Raw genomic sequence first — 20,842 nt, 5'->3', positions numbered from 1 at the left:
CAATCTTTAGAACAAAATACACACTCCTAAAACTAATAAAGATTAATTAGCTGATATTAATATTAAAACTTTAAATTGTTATACTGTATCATTGAAGGATGATTGCCTGCCTTAGCTGAATTTATTAGCTGGTTATATTATAGTAAGTTCAAGAACAGGATGTAGCATATTTCATCAAAATATTTATAAAATAATAAGGAAGTATGTTTAAATTCAGAGTGGATGATATGTGTTAGCTTCCCAACACTTACACATGTCCACATAATAGTAGATGCAAATAGTATTAATCAGAGGCGACTACACGGCCATTCAAAAAGTACTGTGCAGGATGCTATGTCTGATAAAATATGTACAGTAAAGAGAAATGACTTTGTCAGGAACATACTCTGTTCATGCTGCAGGAGCTTATTTATCATGTAAAGGCATGATAAGCGTTGCATGTATCCTAACGATTATCTTGACCTCCTCTTGCAATGTGGTCTTTGTATCCATTCCTTTGCGTGTGCATCTGAACGTCTCTCTCTTTCGAGAGAGAGCTACATATCCATGCTGACATTTTTCACTACAAATCCTTCTCTCTTCATTACTGTGACTGTAATGACAAACACCAGTCCTTCTATTCTCTAATCAGTGCTCATAGATCTAATCCCCATATACCAATAACTGTTTTTGCTTAATTTGCTCTACAGGCCTCCTCCTAGATGCCTTCTCCTAGAGGCCTCCTCCTACAGGCCTCCTCCTGCAGGCCTTCTCCTGCAGGCCTTCTCCACCAGGCCTCTTCCTACAGGCCTTCTCCTACAGGCCTTCTCCTAAAGACCTCCTCCTGCAGGCCTTCTCCTGCAGGCCTTCTCCTTCAGGTCTTCTCCTACAGGCCTCTTCCTACAGGTCTCCTCCTACAGGCCTTCTTCTGCATGCCTTCTCCACCAGGCCTCCTCCTACAGGCCTTCTCCTACAGGCCTCCTCCTACAGGCCTCCTCCTACAGGCCTTCTCCTGTAGGCCTTCTCCACCAGGCCTCCTCCTACAGGCCTTCTCCTACAGGCCTCCTCCTACAGTCCTTCTCCATCCTTAACCTACCTTACTTCTTAAGACGCAAAACAAGTTTCACTTTACCTTTCAATAAATTCCCACTGTTCTCTTCCTTCCACCGGCACCGTTAACTGCTCTTGACCTCATCTCTGCTGCTATGGAAGTCTTTCTACCAATTACCTCCCCTGTCTGCACAACTACAGTAGTTGCTCACTTGATCCCATTCCATCTCACATAATCAGATCCCTCTCATCTGCCCTATTCCCAACTACAGTATCTCTAACCTCTTTCATGTTTCTATCTCCAGTTTAAAAAAAAAAAAAACAACTCTTGTCATTGTAATTAACAATCTATTTCACTACTTCCTTTCACTTGTCCCCATGTGTCCAGTGCCAGTGTCTCTTGTCTTTTAGCTACGGTATATCCTCCTAGATATCGCACCATCTCCATAAATGTCCAAATCAAAGCTTCTGATTTTCCACCAAAGACAGGTCTTTTTGCATTGTGAAATTACATTGGATAGCAATCACCCATTCCCCCTGCACTACAATCTCACTGGCTTAGTGTTTCATTCAGCTTCTCCATACATATCTACGTTGACATTCCTACTCTTGCACCATCCTGTCACTATATTCCGCACAACCAAGCTAACAAACTCTCTCATTGTTCTGCTAATACTCCTGTTCACACCATCATACTTTGCTGTCTACAGCTGTAATCTATGATGAATAATTACGAGCTGGCTTTCCGGGGTTCTCACACCTTCCCCTTTAATCTGTTCTAAACCCTGCAGCTCCGATCTTCTCTTTCTGTCTGCTGGCTCCGTACAAAATACTAAGAGAACAAAATGGTAACTTATTAATGTGATAGTTATATTAAAAAACTGATTTAAAACAAGTTTCAATATTTTGTTTATAAACGTAAAAAAAAACATGCATTATGTCTCCCACACATAAATAAATAAAGACGAGCGAGGCAGCATTTCCTAGTGAGAACGTATTGACGTACATTCTTGTTCATGGGAACTTTTAATTCCTGAAACACTTAACCTAGAAAGCATGTAGGGCCCTATTTACTAAGTAGTTAATTGCCATTAGACACCTTCCAGAGCTGAAAAGACACCTTATAACACATTGCCCTAAATGTCTTCGAGCACCGGAAGGTGCCTTATGGCAGGAGGCGGCCTTAAGGTTTAGGGGTTGTGGGTTGGTTAGGGGCAGCTGCTGATGTAGTACTATAGCTCAAACATTTATACATTATTTTCTTAAAACTTGAAGTTTAAACACTAACCTGTGACTAACTGGATGGACCCTTATTTTGAATTGTTTAGAATCTGGTGAACAGATACAAATTGAATCAGGTGATGGATTCGGATTCAGGTTGAATCTGGAGCAGGATTCTTTAAAATCCGTGCAACCAAGACTTATTGACGACCTTAAGTGGAAGCAGTCTGACTATGGATTTCATTCCACCGATCGGATAGGACTGGGAAAATCTGGAAAAATCCACTGTGGGATTCAGACAAGTCCACTCATCTCTAACCATGAACTATTTTCTGCCACTAGAAAGTTTTTTCTGGAATAGCCTCTCAGTTTATAGAATAATGACCCTTGGTCCTTACTGGTGGTTTTATATTATCCTATGCTCTTCTGCTTAAAATCTGCTTAAAATCTACATAATCATTCATTTGCCATCTACATGAGTGAGCTCAAAGAACAGTGACATACAAAATCGGTACCATATAGTTTATATCTGCATGTAACTTCAAGATTGTGCATTATAATTGTTAATGTCCATTACCATGTCCATGTGTAAAGTGTATGAATCATGAATAATGTGTGATCATATCACGTGTTTAGGTTGTCTATTTTCAGAACATATTTGTATTTTTGAAATTTAAACAATTAATTTCTCTTTAAGAATGTTAGTGTTATCTAAATTAGTTGACCTGCCTGAAGGTTGGTCTGCCGCTTTAAATCCCAAATACTGTAACTATATTTTAGAAAATTATATACTATGTAAAATTAAATATATAAAATATATGCTATATTTATACTAAGTGGCCTATGAACTAAGCTCTGCTAGAAAAAATCGCCAGGGTTTTTAAATCACCATTTTTGACAGCGCTGCTATCACGGTATACAGGAAGCCCTGAATACCAGTGATAGCAACATTCGCAAAAATGGCGAGTAGAGAGCGACGAGATGATCGACCCTCTGAAAAGGGCTCACCCGGCGAGATGTTTCTGCTGCAGAGAGAGCGAGCCACCTCCCTCTGTGCAAATTTCGCACAAAATGTTTTTTTTTTAAATTTACATTTTATTACTAGTGTACGTGAGCAGGGGGTCTCCGGAGCAGAACCGCGTTGATTTGAGGTTCGGTTCCCCTGCTTCCCGAGATACAGGCCCCGTTATGGGGTGCAGGTATCGCCTATGCATTGGATTCCCACTGTCACGTGAAGCAGGACATTTCAATGCATAGGAGATACCAGCACCCCATACGGCACAATAGCTGGTTTATTGAGGGCAGATGGGGGGAGGGATGAAGGGGGTACTTGGCCCTTCACTCACTCCCTCTGCCCCCAATAAACATTACAATATGTAATAATCAACAAAGTGGTTATCCCTTAAAGTGACATCACATCCATTTGAACTAAGGTAACCTATCACATGGTACAGCAACCAATGGGATTGAAGACAATCCCATTGGCTGTAATACCATGTGATACAGCCATGTGGTTTGAAGGATTTGAAGTACCTCACTTGGAGATGACGTCACATCCTTAAAGAAAAAAGGCGGGCACATGATACAGCGTCCAATCAGATGGGATTGTACCATCTGACCCAAACATGTGACGTCATAGGCCATATTTAAGGCCTTGACGACTCATTTGAGCGCAAGAAGCTGACGAGTGAACATCGTGTTGTGGATCTAACATGTGGGTTTTGGATTAACAGATGAAGAAAGAAGATAAAGAAAAGAAAGACATAATCACAGATGAAGAAAGAAGAAGCTGATACAAGATCAAAGAAAGATTTTTGTTACCTGGCCAGGATCTTCAAGGTGGATGGCGTTGGATTGAGTTTGATGACGTCGCGGTACGAGAGGTTCCAAATTCGCCGGGATTCGAGGGCCAATGCTTCTAAAGGTAAGAAAATTATTAAATGTATGTAAATGTATTATTTTTCAGGTTTTTGGATTGTATATTTTTTATTTTATGTTTTTCATTATCAGTCAATGGGCAATGTATTAATCTGTATCCCTTTAGGGTACAGATCATTACATTAATAGCCAATACATTTTTTGGCTAATGCATTTTTTGGCTAATGCTTGCTTTGTACTGAGTAATATTTTTTCTATTTATGTTTATTTTGTGGATGTCATTGTTTGTCATTTTGCTGTTTTTTTTTTTTTTTTTAAGATTGATTAGCGTTTTTAATTAATGATTTCTTGTGTTGGCTCCTGCTTTTAAGTGATGTGTTGGATAGTGGTTTTAATAATGAATTGATTTGTTGGCTACTGGTTGAAATTAATTAATTGTTGAGTTGGCTACTGCTTATATTTATTTAATTGGTTGGCTAGTGTTTTCATTTATAGAATTGTGGTGTTATGTTCTTGTGTTTGATTATTGATGAATTTTGGCCTTCATGCTTTTTGATTAGGGTTACCATTGAGTGCAATAGTGGCTTATCATGCCCATATTATATGGGTATGATGTACCACTATGCCAATCAATGGGTACATGGTGGGTATAGTGGGTGGGTGGTTAGGCCTCCAGGGTGGGTAGTGGGGGACGTGGGTTAACCCCTTAATTACTATAGCGGTTATTAACTGCTACGGTGATTAAAGACGGTTTTATTTACGTTATTTATGCTGTTTGGCTAATGTTTAATTTATTAATGGGCAAATGAGCTATTATCCATACCTGGATAATGGTTATTTTTCCCATTACTGTACTGTATTTGTTTGGTAGGGGGGAGGTGTATTTATTGAAATGTATGCCATATTTTTTTTTTACAACAGGATTGGTACTGCAGGCCAGCGAGGACCCGCGGAGACCAGGAGGAGGACCCCGGATGCCAATGGGAACCACCCAAGGACCCCTGGACACCCACGGGAACCACCCAGGGACCCCTGTGGGGCCCCCAGGCACCCATGAAAACCACCCAAGACACCTGTGGGCACCACCCAAGGGCCCACAGACATCCGTGGGGATGACCTGGGGACCCCCAGACACCTGCGGGGACCTCCCAGGGACCCCTTTTGGGGCCCATGGACACCCGCGGGGACCACCTGTAGGCCCATGGACACCCGTGGGGAACACCCGAGGACCTTCAGACACCCACAGGGACCCAAAAGGGACAACATGGAGGCCCACGGACACAACCCAGGGACCCCCGAAGGCCTCTGGTATGAATCCTGTGTATAAAAAAAATAATTATGGTTTTATGTGGGGGCACAATGCTGTGTATTGGTGGTTACTACATATTGTAATGTTTATTGGGGGCAGAGGGAGTGAATGAAGGGCCAAGTACCCGCTTCACTCACCACCTGTGCCCCCAATAAAGCTGCTGTTGTCCCTTAATCCCTTCATTGCCTTAGCGGTTAGCATCTTAGGTAATGAAGTGGACTGTTAATGCCTTTTCATTGCATGGGATTGATGCCAGGGGTCTCCAGGGCTCATATTAATGGATATCAGCTGTGGAGAGTCCCGGCATCAATCTGATGCAGGAAAAATGCATTTTTTTCTAAATCCCACCTCTCAGATTATCGGCTGCTTCTCACAACCCTCTTGCCAACTTTTCCTGGCGAGATGATTTTGTAAAGGAAATCTCTATTCTAGAGCCGCGATTAGCCTCGATAAGCTAATCAGGGCTACTAGAATACCACAAGGTTGAAAATATGGTGAGAAGTGGTGAGAAGTGGCTTATCACCGCACGTTTGGCGTTTTTTTTCTTTTCCCGGCAAAATTTTTGGACGAAAAGCTCTCTTATTGCTGACTTATCGGAGCTTACTGAATAGCAGTAGGCTTTTTTGGTGATAAGTGACTTAGGGCCTCATGCAGTAAGCGTTGATAAGGGAAATATGGCCATGTTATAGCCAAAATTGGGTTTGAGATTCAGTAAGCGCCGATAAGTGCTTCATATCGCCAGGTTTCGGAGCCGATAATTTGGTTATGGCCAGTCGCCTGCCGATAAGCCTGTTTTCGACACTGATCGCCACTTTTTTAAATCGGCTGGATTCAACAAAAAAAAACAGCTTATCGGGGCTGATCGGCACTACGAAATTGAGATGTTATGGCCGATTTCTCCCGCCAACTAAAGTTGGCAGTTTGGACGGGAGAACGATCGCTAAGGCTGCCGGAACGGCACTTAGAAAAAAAACATCTTCTGTACATCAATGGAAGTCAATGGAGCGGGGACGTATAACAGTATAGTACTGTTTACGTTTCATTGCTCACAATACAAGGGGGATTTGCATTACAGTGTGGGGGCATTCCCTGCATTGTGTCACAGCTGATGTGTCTTATTTGCATAACATTCGACTTTTACATGTTTGCAGCATTTGCGGGTCACATTACTCATCATGTGATGATGTGGCAAGGGAAAATACTATACTACACTCTTAAAGGAGAACCTCACATCATATCACACATTTTACTCAACTCAGCGACAATTATTTACATGATGTCACACATGTCACACATGTCACTCATACACAGTATATTCATCTTCCTTTACATTACACAATGCTTGTAATGTGACACGCATCTTTAAACGTTCATGTACATCTGTCTTCTCATGTTTACATATACTTTTGGGTCCTCCCTATTTTCATGACGTCACTTATTGGACGCTCAATCACATTGCATGTTTACATTGTAACCGTTGCATTACAAGCACTTCAACCTAACTTATACACACATGTACAGTAATTCATCATTGGGACACCTTGTAAACTCATTCTATACCAACTATCCTCCTTACACAAATGCATGCATATGCACACGACTATTCATTGTTGCCAACATGTCACAATAACATGGATAATTACACATGTTACACAAAACTTTTCCCACGTCAATCTCAGCCTTTTTGTCTCATTACATGACTGACTCTTGCGTTCACAAGTGTTACATGCATTGCACATGCAACTATTTATTTGCAAGCAATCTTTGTACAAAGCTTCACGTCACATCATTGCCAAATATCATCATTCCCTGCAGAATACACACAACAAATACTTAGAACAACAAGTGCACACAGCTTGCCACAGAAGTACTTTATTATGTTAATGTAACACCTTGCATTTTACTATGTCACCTGACATCATCACATACCTATTTAAAGGACGCACATTACCTGCTCATTCACAGCTACTCATTTCAAAATGTTGCGAATGTTTAGGAGACGGAGGAACATTCTTTTCTATGACATGCTTGATGATGAAGACAATCATATAGGGCAAGGGAGGGACACACCGAGGGACAGTGACAGTGACGCGGATACGACAGGGACAGGGAGAGGGACAGGCCGAGGGACAGGTAGAGGGACAGGAGATCAGAGGAGAAGACAGAGGAGACAACTTGTGCCTCGTCCGCGTCTGTACAGGGAGAGAACCCTGTTAGATGGGATGAGTGAGGAGGAGATTGTAAGTCGCTATCGTTTGAGTTCAGCAGCAATCTTAGCTCTTTATGAGGAGATAAGGGGGGATTTAGATTTTTTCACAGCCAGAGGTCGTGCAGTCCCTGGGCTTGTTAAAATGCTGTGCTCATTACATTATCTTGCTTCCGCGTCATACCAGACAACTGTGGGCATAGTGGGCGGGGTCTCGCAATCTACATTCTCGCGGGCCTTGACCCAGTTTCTCTATGCACTCAATAGACGCGCTAGGAATTATATTCATTTTCCTACAGAGGCGACAGAGTGGCTGGAAGTCAGGACTGGCTTTTATAATATAGCAGGGATACCATGTGTGCTGGGTGCAATCGATTGCACACATGTTGCTTTGATTGCACCTAGTCAGAGTGAGCATGTGTACCGCAATCGGAAGCACTACCATTCACTCAATGTACAGGTGGTATGTGATGCCACGATGAGGATAATGCATGTGGTACCCAAGTTCCCTGGTTCCAGTCACGATTCCTCTATCCTGAGGAACTCTTCAGTCTTCCATGCGTTCGAAGAGGGACATTTTGAACATGGTTGGCTGCTGGGTGAGTACATATTTACATGTTCTAACACAAAACACATGTTGATTTAGGAATGTTGGCATTGTACAATTTGATCACTAATGTCAGCTTATGTGTGCTCCATTCATTATAGGTGACTCAGGATACGGAATTAGGCCGTGGCTCTTGACTCCGGTGCTAAACCCTCAAACTGAAGCAGAGGACAGGTACAATGCAGCCCATATATCTACAAGATCTGTTATAGAGAGGACATTTGGCCTACTCAAGACCAGGTTTAGGTGTCTGGACAGAACTGGTGGGGCTCTTCTATACAAGCCTCAAAAAGTGTCTGATATTATCCTTGCCTGTTGCATTTTGCACAATGTTGCACTCAGGCACAATGTACAGTCAGACCTAGCTGAGGCTTTGGTAGACGAGCATCCCACCCATGTAGCTGCTGAAAATGAACAAACAGCCAGTGGTGGCCAGACACGACAGAATCTCATCAATTCATTTTTTTCTTGTAAGTACAAACTCATATGTTCCTAGTACTACTTTTATAGTTTAATTATGTTATATTAACAATAATGTTTCTTTATATAACCTTCTGTTAGGACACAGATGAATATGGGTTGCACACCTTTCTTTTCTCTGCTGTGTGCACAAAGGGATGTGGCACCGGTATGTTATTGTTGCACAGGTTATATAATCCCTCTTCAATTGTACTTTAGTTGTGTGTATGTGAATACAACTTGGGTAACAAAGCAATAATATTTTAGCATTGTGTTATTCCTTATGCTAAGACAAAACACATATTATGCCCATAATCATTCATGCTTCTAGTATGCTTACATACAATGTTATTGGTGCAGTGTAACATGTACATCCATATGATGTGTACACCAGGCTGATTTACATTTTGAATGTCATGAAATATACATGGTGTTGTACATTTAACACCAAATACACACTTTGCTGTGTTGTTTACGGTACTGAAGATGGCATGTCAATGTTTGCAATTTATATATTGTTCCTTTGCATTATAGGTATATCTCCAGTATGACTGATCATGGTATGTATATTTGCTGACATCTCTCATAAGATGTGGCTACCTCAATCTTCCTATAATTATTGGAACTAAAAACCCAACATATTGGTTTAAACACAAATGTTACATATATGTACTTTCTGTATCATGTATATGCATTTAGCTACTCTTGAGCTTTCATGTGCATTGTATTACAAAATGATTACTCACATTTCATCACATTTTATGTATGTTTCCTTATAATTTCCATTAATGTAATATAGAGGTGGTTGGAGAAAAGGGGATAACTGTACTTATTTGTTTACTTACGGGAGCACATTCATCACTAGCATAGACACACTTTTTAAGACAACTGTTTGTGTCTCTATCAATTGGTGTAGGATCCATGTATAACACCGACAAATGATAACACCAGCTTTATTATGGTAGCTTATATCATCATATTGACTATACTATGTATTTCTAAACGATTAATAAACACAGTAAACTATAGTTAGTTAGGTTAATGAAATATACACAGAAACGTACTTCATAACATGATGGTGATGTCATATTCAGAACATCATGCATTGGAGGGGACCATAACATCTGGCCAGTAACATTATTTGCTACAGTCCCAAACCATTTTATCTACATACCCATGTAACAAGAGATTTTAAAAATAAATGGCTACTTGGTTGTAAGTGTCCTTTACATTGGGAGAAGGAGTGGCTCAGTGAGTAAAGACACACACTGGCACTGATAGTTTGAAGCAGGGGAGTCTGGTTCAATTCCCGGTGTGGGCTCCTTGTGACCTTGGCCAAGTCACTTTATCTCCCTGTGCCTCATGCGGCAAAAAAACATTTGTACGTTCCACGGGCCAGGGACCTCAGGCTGAAACATGTGTCTGTAAATCGCTGCGTACAACTAGCAGCCCTATACATGAACATGCTCATATTATTATTATTATTGTTACATAGTTTCGACAGTCATACGTTCCATTACATATTAGAATACACAAATGTGTTAGCAGAGTGGGAATGGTTGTTATATATAAAACACACCATGTCATAAAATGTTAGTAGTCATTAAAGAACACTCAATAAAAATTCATGAGGCACTCTTTTGCAACATCATTATGTTAATTAAGTGCTTATGCAATATAGGCATAAGGGTATCACATTTTTAATTGTTTGTTAATAAGCGCTGCAAGCAATATAAAATTAGTTCCATATGTAGTATAGTAGTCGGTGGCTCCTCCTCACAATCATCTCATATAAAGGTAGACTCTTCTGAAATCATACATTGATCCGATTGTATCTTCCCCGACATCTCTGAAATACAGCAAACACATGATGGTCAAAGATGGCACCTTACTAGATATGCATCCGTGACAACGCGTTACGCAGCTCTATATGATTGTGTAGATACACACGTCACTCACTTATATGTTAGAAGTAAAACTGTTCATCAGTATGTAATGTTTCTTTAAATTTGTAGCAGGCATAACTATGTATAAGAAGTGAACGTTGCCTGTATACTGAAAGATGTGCGCGCACATCTTTGTGTGCGCACGCACTTCACGCTTGGCTCCACTAACTGTTAGCGCATGCGCAAAACAAAGCGTACGTTGTGCGTTCAATACATGTTGAAAATACCAGTAAACATAACATCTTTATTTCAAATACAATGAAGACGAAACTACATTCGTTCTAAACGAGTACATCTGTATTCTTTTTAAACAGACGTGTTTGAACAGAAAGCACGGCCGATAACACAATGCGCAAATGCAATACGTGTGACGTCATGTTAAGCCAGCGTGAAACGCACGCTAACACTCCTCCCACTCAATTAACATTCGGCTAACGCCCAGGGTACGCCTACAAACACTGAGCCGCACGCATCACACACTGCAGTTACCGTTACTATAACAAAACATGACAGCCAATAGGCTTTGAGGCGCGCACGTCGCTTGGGGGCGGGACTTACATCACTAATCCTTTTTAAGGACGCCTTGGCCCATGACAAGGGTCCCACGTCATACGTGGTGGACCCGGTTTTCAATGTTGTAGATGTTGCATGATAACAAAACAGGTATGTGTTAGAGTAATGGTAAAATGTTGCTAATATGTTTAAAGGGATAGGAAAGTACGTATATTTATTCCGTCAGCAATGTGTACTACTCTTTCAGGTCCTACTATATTGTATTAGGAAACAATTTGTTTGTGATCGCTACATGTTATGCAGTCTGCAATGTTACGCTGTATCCACGCATTGAAAGTGAAAATGGTGGTTACAAAAAAAAAAAAAATTTAAACGCAGAGTCAACGCATAACGATTGTTATATTTACCATTCTTCTAGAATTAACTCTTCGCCTGGCTGCAACTGGTCGCTCCAGAAATGCAAGCCATTTTCATCCACGCTTAACCCAACCGCTGAATCCAGTATGGCACATATCTCCTCCAGGATGCGCTCATAGGAATCGCCACTGCTTTCTTCAAATAATTGGTCGGGAGGTAGGTTCATTTCTTCCGGTTCCCATTCCAATGCAATTTCAGCTGAAAGGCTTGGTACATAATCATAGTACTTTTGTTCTTGTACAATGTGGGTTTCAGGAATGGAGGCTGCAGATATTGCAGCACGTATCGATTCAAACGGATCAGTAGTAGCGGATACATTGCTATTGCCATTAGGAATAAATATGCCTTTCACGACAATATAAGTGCCGTCTTTCAGGATAAATTGTTTTTCCGGGGCAATCTTCCAGAAACCATAGGTGTGTTGTAGCTTATCCTGGTCACGTTCAAAAAAGTCATTACTTGATAAAGTGAATCTTATTGAGGAATTAAAATTCCGTGCATGCTTACGGTCTTGGTAATAAGGATATTTTGCTCGAATGAAATCATCGATTTGGCGTGTGCTTGCTTTCTGTCCGCGACTGTTCAAGATGGCTTCACAGATCATGTACTTATACCCTAAAAGGGGATTAATATTGTTAACGAATTCATCAGCCATGTCTGAGTAGCACAAAAGCTGTGTGCAGGTCTGTGTTATTTGCTCATCAAAATGAATGTGCTGAATGGCTAACAAACTCCTGTTTTTCCTTGTCAAGGTCAACAAAACTAACTACTTTGACTCCTTATTTCAAACGCCAATTGGATTTGTTTGTCTAATTGGGTTAACAGTTGTGGTTCGTGATATGGGACTGTGGGAGAAACATTTCTCCTTCTTTTATCTCGTTTGTGAAAAACATCCCTAGACTTTGAATGCGTTCACATAGTGTTTTTTTGAAAACTAACAAAGACCAGTGTGTGAAAATATTTCTTAGCCAGGCATATCAGTAAAAACACACCTGCAAAAAGAAATGTTTTTTCCCCGCTTACATTTCTGTGTGTATGTGAAAGTCTGGTTAACTCCCTGTCTGCATGAGTTTAAATACGTGTGTATATATATATATATATATATATATATATATATTTATATATATATATATATATATATATATATATATATATATATATATATATATATATATAAATATATCTCTTATAAAAATATATATATATTTATATATAATATTTTATTTTTTTTTATATTGCAGGAGTACACACAACATTGATGGCATTAAGTATACCTTGTATGAAACCTATTTAAATGGTGAGAAACATGATTGAATTAAGTAATAAACATTTGTTTAAGCACAATACTGTTAGAGTCTCATACTTAGGATATTTCTCAAACATTAGGCCTGTATTATTAAAATAGTGTGCTTTCACAAGGAAGCATGAAGTGTATTAGTTTGTGTATACCAGTTTATATAGTACTATATATATATATATATATATATATATATATATATATATATATATATATATATATATATATATATACACACATATATACATATATATATACACATATATACATATATATATACACATATATACATATATATATACACATATATACATATATATATACACATATACACATATATACATATACATATAGACATATATACATATATATATACACATATATACATATATATATACACATATATACATATATATATATACACATATATACATATATATACACACTCACACACTCACACTCACACTCACTCAGTGTGTGTGTGTGTGTGTGTGTGTGTGTGTGTGTGTGTGTGTATATATATTATTATACATTCTGAGATGTTATAGAAACGAACACACAACTGATTAAAGGACAAAATTACAATGGCCAAGCAAGGCAAAGGTAAGTAATAATTTACACATAATCCTGCTGTACACGTACAAGAAAGATGTTTGCACTTACTTAGGTGTTTTAATAATTGCATGTGACTAATATGCATATGCAATTCTTACATCAATTAACACACCCAAATGCAATGTTTTGCTGCAAAGTCAATGGCAGCTTCTCTAAACTTAGCAACTGGCTCCTGGTGGACCATTACTGAACAGACGATTACAACATAAATATTTATAACACAATTAATTATGAGTGTTAACATTTCCAAAACTTCACGTGTACAAGAACATAGTTGAAAGTTTGGAAACAACACAGTCTTCAGCATACATACAATAGTAATTAGATAATCTGAAGTCAACAAAACAAGGCCAAACACATATTTTCTGAATTATAACATTTATTTTTTTTGTTCCTTTTGCGAGCGAGTAACAGGCCTGCTTGTTGTCTCTTGAATTTTCCTTTTTCTTTTGCCACCAACTTTAGGCACAACAGAGCCACTTTGAGTGGCCTCTGGCACTTCACGGGCAGGGCTTGTGGCCAGTGACTGTTCACCTACGGGGCTTGTGGCCAGTGACTCACCTACAGGGCTTGTGGCCAGTGACTCACCTACAGGGCTTGTGGGCAGTGATTCACCTACAGGGCTTTTGGGCAGCGATTCACCTACAGGGCTTTTGGGCAGCGATTCACCTACAGGGCTTTTGGGCAGCGACTCACCTACAGGGCTTTTGGGCAGCGATTCACCTACAGGGCTTTTGGGCAGCGACTCACCTACAGGGCTTTTGGGTAGTGACTGTTCACGGACAGGGCTTGTGCCCAGTGACACATGTGAGCAAGTTGGTAGACACTGCACAAGTGATGGTTGGTCTGTTTCATGTGTGTCTTGTTTTGTTTTTGTCGCCTCCTTTGTAGGTGTCTGCTGCTGAATTTGTACAGATGGCAGCGGTAGGATGTCATCAGGAACCTGCACAGCAATGTCTGCTACTTGACCGGTAACATTTGGGCCTGGTGAATGAATATCAGATGAATGTGGTGAAAACTGACCTGCATGAACAGATCCTGGCTGGGAGGTGTTGAATTGTGGTACATTAGTCATTCTCCAGTAATTAGCTTGTGTTTGCTGAACAACTAATGCTTCGAATGAGGTGTTGATTTTTTGCAACTGTTTAGGCACTTCAATGAAGACTCTGTGGAGATGTGCCAATTGTGATACTGTTTCTTCCTGCAGTCCAATCATCCTTTCCAGCACTGTCATCATGTCTGAATGGCGACGATTTTCTGCGTCCACTATTTTTCCCTCTGAAGCTACAATTGCATCGTATGTGGAAGTTGATGGACGATTTGGCGGTACAACAGTTTCTATTGGCACCTCTTCATGGTCACATGATTGTATTTCAGTCTCTTCTGTGGCGTCATCCTCATCATACTCATCATCCTCATCACCATGATGTTCTAAAAAGAAATGTACACATTATTAAATGGCATGTTAATGTATGCTGTGTTACTATGTAATTGTACTGTGTCCTAAGTAACACCTAACATGTTAGCATACGTTTTATAACCTCATTAAAAACTACCTTGACTTACGAATAATGTTTGGACTCAGTATGAAATATGAATGAATGAAAAGTTGCTCTAAACTCAGAAGTCCTACATGATAATTAACATCACTAACACAATACATGTTGCCTTACACTTAATTTTCACTGACACTAAGTAATCCTATTTAAAGAAGATGTGCAAAACAAATAATGCACATGACAACATAACATATAGAAGAGCACATATTATATGGCCAGCAAATGATACACTCACCTTCTAGTAGTGTTGAGCTGGCTGACCCAGGTGAAGACACTTGTTCCATCTCAGGTGACACATGTCCTCCAGGGGCAACTATATATAACAATAACATAAGTTTTACATTTACATGTGTAAATATTGAACAAACACTTATTGTATGTTCTGTATTTATGATTAACTAACAACATCAGTTCCTTAACCGAAAATGTGTGTGAAAGTGAACATAAATAGTTGTAATAACACTGTACATGCCTGTGTACTTAGAATTTTTGAGTTCCCTAACATACAACATACTATGTTTCTGCAGTAATGCGTGAGGATAAATAGATTAAATGAGTACATAAAAATCATATGTTGTGTAGTGATATCAGTATCATAATGTACATAACTATCATGAGATGACCATTCACAATGGTTATCATGAAGGTGGTCATATTGCAAAAAGTGTTGTTTTTGGTAGAGGATATGTGTGGTACATTAATCGAAGATGTGGCACACCTGAATGTGGCTGTGACTCAACAAGACAACACATGCAGTGTGTGATAATGTGTCTTTCATAGTAGTTCAACTATAGATATGAGTGAACTAATGTGTGACGTACGCTTTGATAAGTAATGAGTTGTTGGGGCATTTAGTAGCTAGAGTTAAGCTTTCAAATGAGTGTGATTAACTTCAGTTGTGCTATTCAGGTTGTAAGAAAGGTATTCCCTTCCCCAAAAAGCCTAATCAGCCACACCTTTCAATGACTTGAAACAGGTGCAAATGGTGTGAACTAAGTTGACCGTGAAATGAGGCTGTAATTAGTGTGTGTGCTGAACCCCACCCCCTCTGTTGAAGTGTATGCTGTGATGAGATATTAATTGCAGCTGCTTTAACACAATGGTAGATGAGCTAAGTAGTCATCTGCAGTGTTTAAGTTATGAAAACAATGACATAACATATGATACGTGTGCCTCATTATGCTGTCTGTATATGACATAAAGCAAAAATGGACCTTTTCATAAGCAACTATAGATGTGTTAGTGCCAGTGATGTTTGTAGGCCGTTACATGCAATTTCTTTGATGCATGCTTAAAATAGGCAGTAATGTCATGTTTGTCGGAGTAAAATCAATAAAATACACAATAATATGATACATATTTCTGTTCTGTACCTGTAGCTACTAATAATTTCTCATGAACATGTGTTACACATGTGTACTACCCTGTTGTTCCCCATCTTCGCCCACCATCAATTGCTTCCACTGCAGCTATGCATTTTGGGAATTCACATGTAAATGAGCACGCAATGGCACGTGCTATATTAGTTACTGCTTTTAGTAGGACTACTACATATATGTCTATTTTGAGATATATATATACAGAATCAGACATATACATATATAGATGCAGGTATGCTTATATTGTGAAGACAGTATAAAAAGCAGTGTAAATATGCAAAATAAGTGTAAGCAACGACACGCCTAGTACAGTAATATTTATCACCTGCTGGAAATTGTGACGGATAAATTCCAATGTCACGGTCACCAGCCAAGCCTTCCACGACGACGGTAAGTAATTTTGGCCGAAGCAGCTCCTCCAATGGAGTCAATATGAGACGTTGTGGTGTGGGCCCACCTCCAGTGCCAGTAGCATGCACGCGTTGGTCTTGTATTTTCTTTTTCAATTTGGACCTAATATCATCAAATCTTTTCCGACAATGATACTTGTCCCTGACACTATTCCCACAGGCATTGACACCAATGACTATTGTGTCCCACATTTCTTTTTTGCTTGCTGCACTTGTCCGCCCTTGAAAAACATATAAAAGATATGAGGTAAATTAATAATAATATAAGCACCAGTTTCCTACACTGCTAGCTGTTCCAAGAGATAGCAAACATGCTGTTTTATGTGTAATATGTGCAGCACATGAGCATTCACTACTAAACCTATACATGTAAGCAAGGTTGCATTCATATTGTATGCAGTTCTGGCAAATTGACCGCCTGTGTTTATTTGTCCTTGTAAGGCATGATAAAAAGCTGTGTTTCCACACTAATGAACATAGAAAGATATTGTGTACCCATATTTGCATATGAACAAAACTCAGATGACCTAGGATCACATGTATTTGAATAATAAATGTAAAGTTACACTTACCTACTAAATGTCCATAGAGACTGTCATAGTGCTCCAGAATGCCAGTGACAAGAGCCCTATTTTCCTGGTCATTGAAGCGAGGATTACGTGGCTTCTCCACACGTTTTTTCCGAGCAGGTTTAGGGTCAGAGCTTGGCTGGTGCTGACTGGACTCTCCTTCTTCCAATGGAAGAGCCTCCAAAAGCTGGCCACCAGCAAGCACGCCACCACCAGACACCCCATCAGCAACTGCGCCACCAGCAGCACTCCCAGCACCAGCACTCCCACTCCTAGCACCAGCACTCCCACTCCTAGCACCAGCACTCACACTCCTAGCACCAGCACTCACACTCCTAGCACCAGCACTCCCAGCACCAGCACTCCCACTCACAGCAACAGCACTCCCACTCCCAGCACCAGCACTCCCACTCACAGCAACAGCACTCCCACTCCCAACAACGGCACTCCCACTCCCAGCAACACCACTCGCAGCACCAGCACTCCCACTCCCAACAACAGCACTCCCACTCCCAGCACCAGCACTCCCACTCCCAGCAACACCACTCGGTGCACCAGCAACATCACTCCCCTGAACAGAACGTTCACTCCGACGCGTACTCGCACGAGTAGCACTCCCACTCCCACCAGCATCACTCTTCCCACGCTTTGCGGGCATACTTCCAGCACTCACAAAAAACAGACAAGAAATGTACAGGCAATCACACGACCCACTTCCACATATAAAACAAGACAAAGATGTAAACAAAACAACAAAGGACAAAGCTCACCCAATACACAACAAGTCTCTCAGTCAATATGCAAATCTTCAATCGTCCAGCTCTGTGCGTCTCTCTCTCTCTCTCACTCCCAACAACACAGAGAATGATTAGCAGTACACGTTGCCTTTAAATATGGCGCGCAATCAAAAACATGCTTGTTTCGCCTGATTCAGCAAGATTTGTGATTGTGCAACCTAACAGCACCCCGCCACGCACGCCGATACACCTGTGTGTGATCGGCTCATCATCGTGAGAGTGGGCGGATTTGTTTTCTGGTTGATTTTGAATGTATTCGGCACTTACTGCATACGGAGAGGGAAAAACGCCAATAACATGACTAATCGATAAGCTTGCCGATTTCACATAATCGTCGCTTACTGCATGAGGCCCTTAATCTGAGCTTAGTGCATTGGCCCCTTAGTCGGAAGGGAGAGGTTCTACCCAAAATAAATAATAGCATGTTCTTTTATAGCGCTGCTAGTTTTACAGAGACATTTTCAGGTACAGGTCCCTGCCCTTTGGAGCTTACAACCTATGTTTTTGGTGCCTGAGGCACAGGGAGATAAAGTGACTTGCCCAAGGTCACAAGGAGCCGACACCAGGAATTGGACCAGGTTCCCCTGCAACAATCTCAGTACCAGTCAGTGGCTTTAATAACTGAGCCACTCCTTCTTCAAATATTTATTTATTTAGATAGAAAGTGGAACTATAAACTTGTCAGTGAAAAAGTGATGGTCTCTAAGGTAGTAAATGAATAAGTAGTGGTACTCCATACTCATAGTACCACCGCACTTCAACTAGTGCTATAATTTCACGCTTGCGAAATCATCTAAAAAAGATGAATGAGTCCTATAGAAAAACATCATAATAATGATTTTGTTTTTGTTTATATAATGCACTGCCACTAAGAAATGCAATTCTTGTGTTTCTAATTTCTATTAGCTGACACAATATAATTCCTTTATGTTGTGATCCTTGTCACAGCAGTGAGGTTGCATTTGGTCCAGGTCTCATTGATTTAATTACTCTAGCCTGAATGAATGCCGTCCAACCTAAAAGAGATACTTAAAATGTAAATCAATTCAGTGATGCAGAAAAATATCTCACTGATAACAGCTACGCTGGAGAACCTCTTGAGAAATACATTTGAGCTTTCACAATAGGAATAAGAATATTAGAAAAAGTTAAACAGTTTGAAATAACCACCTTCTTTTGAATCTACCTGTACAGGGAGCCATGTACAGCATACTTTAAATATTATTGAATGACATTTCCCAATCTTAAACTATGTGGTTAGTTTATTGAATTCAGCACTACAGTATCACATTTTACTATTCAAAACTAAACTGAAAATCCTGGTGCACTTTATATGCAGTTTAATGATAAAGGGAAATAGAATGTCACTGTAAAGAACGTGTAGATACAATTCTATGGGATTGATAGGCGACTGGTATCCTGAACGTAGTATTAAAGTATTCCTAAATATATTTTAATAGGCTTTTTTTGTGGAAAATGCTTTTTCTGCTAAAAGACATTGTGCTTGTCTGTCCTCTTTTGCTCTCTTTTGATACAGATATAGGGGTATGGGGTACCTTGCTCAGCCACTTGATAGTAAGTGTGGGATGCTGCTGCCTGGGATAAGTGCACAGTATCATACAGATAGTGCAGGGGTGTTGCTATAACCCGGGCCCGTGCTCTTGGGTGGGCTCGCTCAGGGCCGCCGACAGGAGCGGAGAGCCAGGACATTTGGCCCAGCCATCTAGCTGACGACCACAGAAGTCAGGACCCCATTCCTCCTCCAGTCTCCTCAACAGCTGCTTGCCGGCAGGCCCACTCCTGTGCTCACAGCACAACATCAAAGCTGGATTGTGAGCTGTGAGCGGCAAGGAGGTGGGTTTGGGGGTTGCAGAGAGAGCAGGCAGCAGAGGATGGGGGTGGAACTGAGGCAGTGAGCTGCAGAGCTCTGTCTGCCCCTGCTCTCCATGACATCAGGGGGAAGAGTTTCAATGTCCTGCTTTGGGAAGGTATGCTGTGTGTATTTGTTTGTCAATTTGATGTCTGTGTGTCAGTTTGCTGTGTGTGTATTTGTGTCAGTTTGTTGTGTGTGTGTTTCAGTCTGTCAGTGTGCTTCAGGGTGTCAGTATGCTGTGTGTGTTTTTGTGTAAATTTGTCAGTTACAGTTTGCTCTGTCAGTCTGCTACTTGTGATTCAGTGTCTGTCAGTGTGCTGTGTGTGCCTCAGTGTCTGTCAGTGTGTTTGGTGTGCTCAGTACAAGCAATTGAAGTAACACGAGATAAAAAATCTTTTTATTAGAGCATTTTAAAAATAGTTTGTGGCATTCTTTACACAGTTGTCTATAGTTAACTTTATTACAAGAAGTTACTGTGCAGTTTTAGTTTTCAAGCATTTGTGTGTATGGGGGGTGGGTGGAGGTTTTTGTAGTGGGCGTGTAGGTGGTTATTCTAATTTGTGTATTGGGAGGGCACATTATTGTAGAGGGGGAAGTGTGTGTGTGTGTGTGTGTGTGTGTGTGTGTGTGTGTGTGTGTGTGTGTGTGTGTGTGTGTGTGTGTGTGTGTGTGTGTGTGTGTGTGTGTGTGTGTGTGTGTGTGTGTGTGTGTGTGTGTGTGTGGCAGGGATGGAGGGAGAAATGAATGTGAGGAGGGGA

The 20,842-nt window shown here is 40.5% G+C and overlaps 1 protein-coding gene across 1 annotated transcript in view; it reads right to left on the bottom strand.

Moving 5' to 3' along the window:
- Positions 1-1,733: 1,733 nt before the first annotated feature.
- The window catches only part of LOC142463893 (uncharacterized), a 34,902-nt gene continuing 15,793 nt past the window's right edge, over positions 1,734-20,842 (bottom strand). Inside the window, exons 3-5 of the mRNA XM_075566762.1 lie at positions 15,292-15,369; positions 14,194-14,928; positions 1,734-1,861 (exon numbers count right to left, since the gene is read on the bottom strand). Coding sequence (XP_075422877.1) covers positions 1,734-1,861; positions 14,194-14,928; positions 15,292-15,369 — 941 coding nt within the window. The remainder of the gene's footprint in view (positions 1,862-14,193; positions 14,929-15,291; positions 15,370-20,842) is intronic.

This window comes from Ascaphus truei, chromosome 1 (assembly GCF_040206685.1).
Source record: "Ascaphus truei isolate aAscTru1 chromosome 1, aAscTru1.hap1, whole genome shotgun sequence".
NCBI classification, from domain to species: domain Eukaryota; kingdom Metazoa; phylum Chordata; class Amphibia; order Anura; family Ascaphidae; genus Ascaphus; species Ascaphus truei.
Note: the sequence above shows the minus strand (reverse complement) of the source record. Positions and strands in the feature narration are given on the sequence as shown.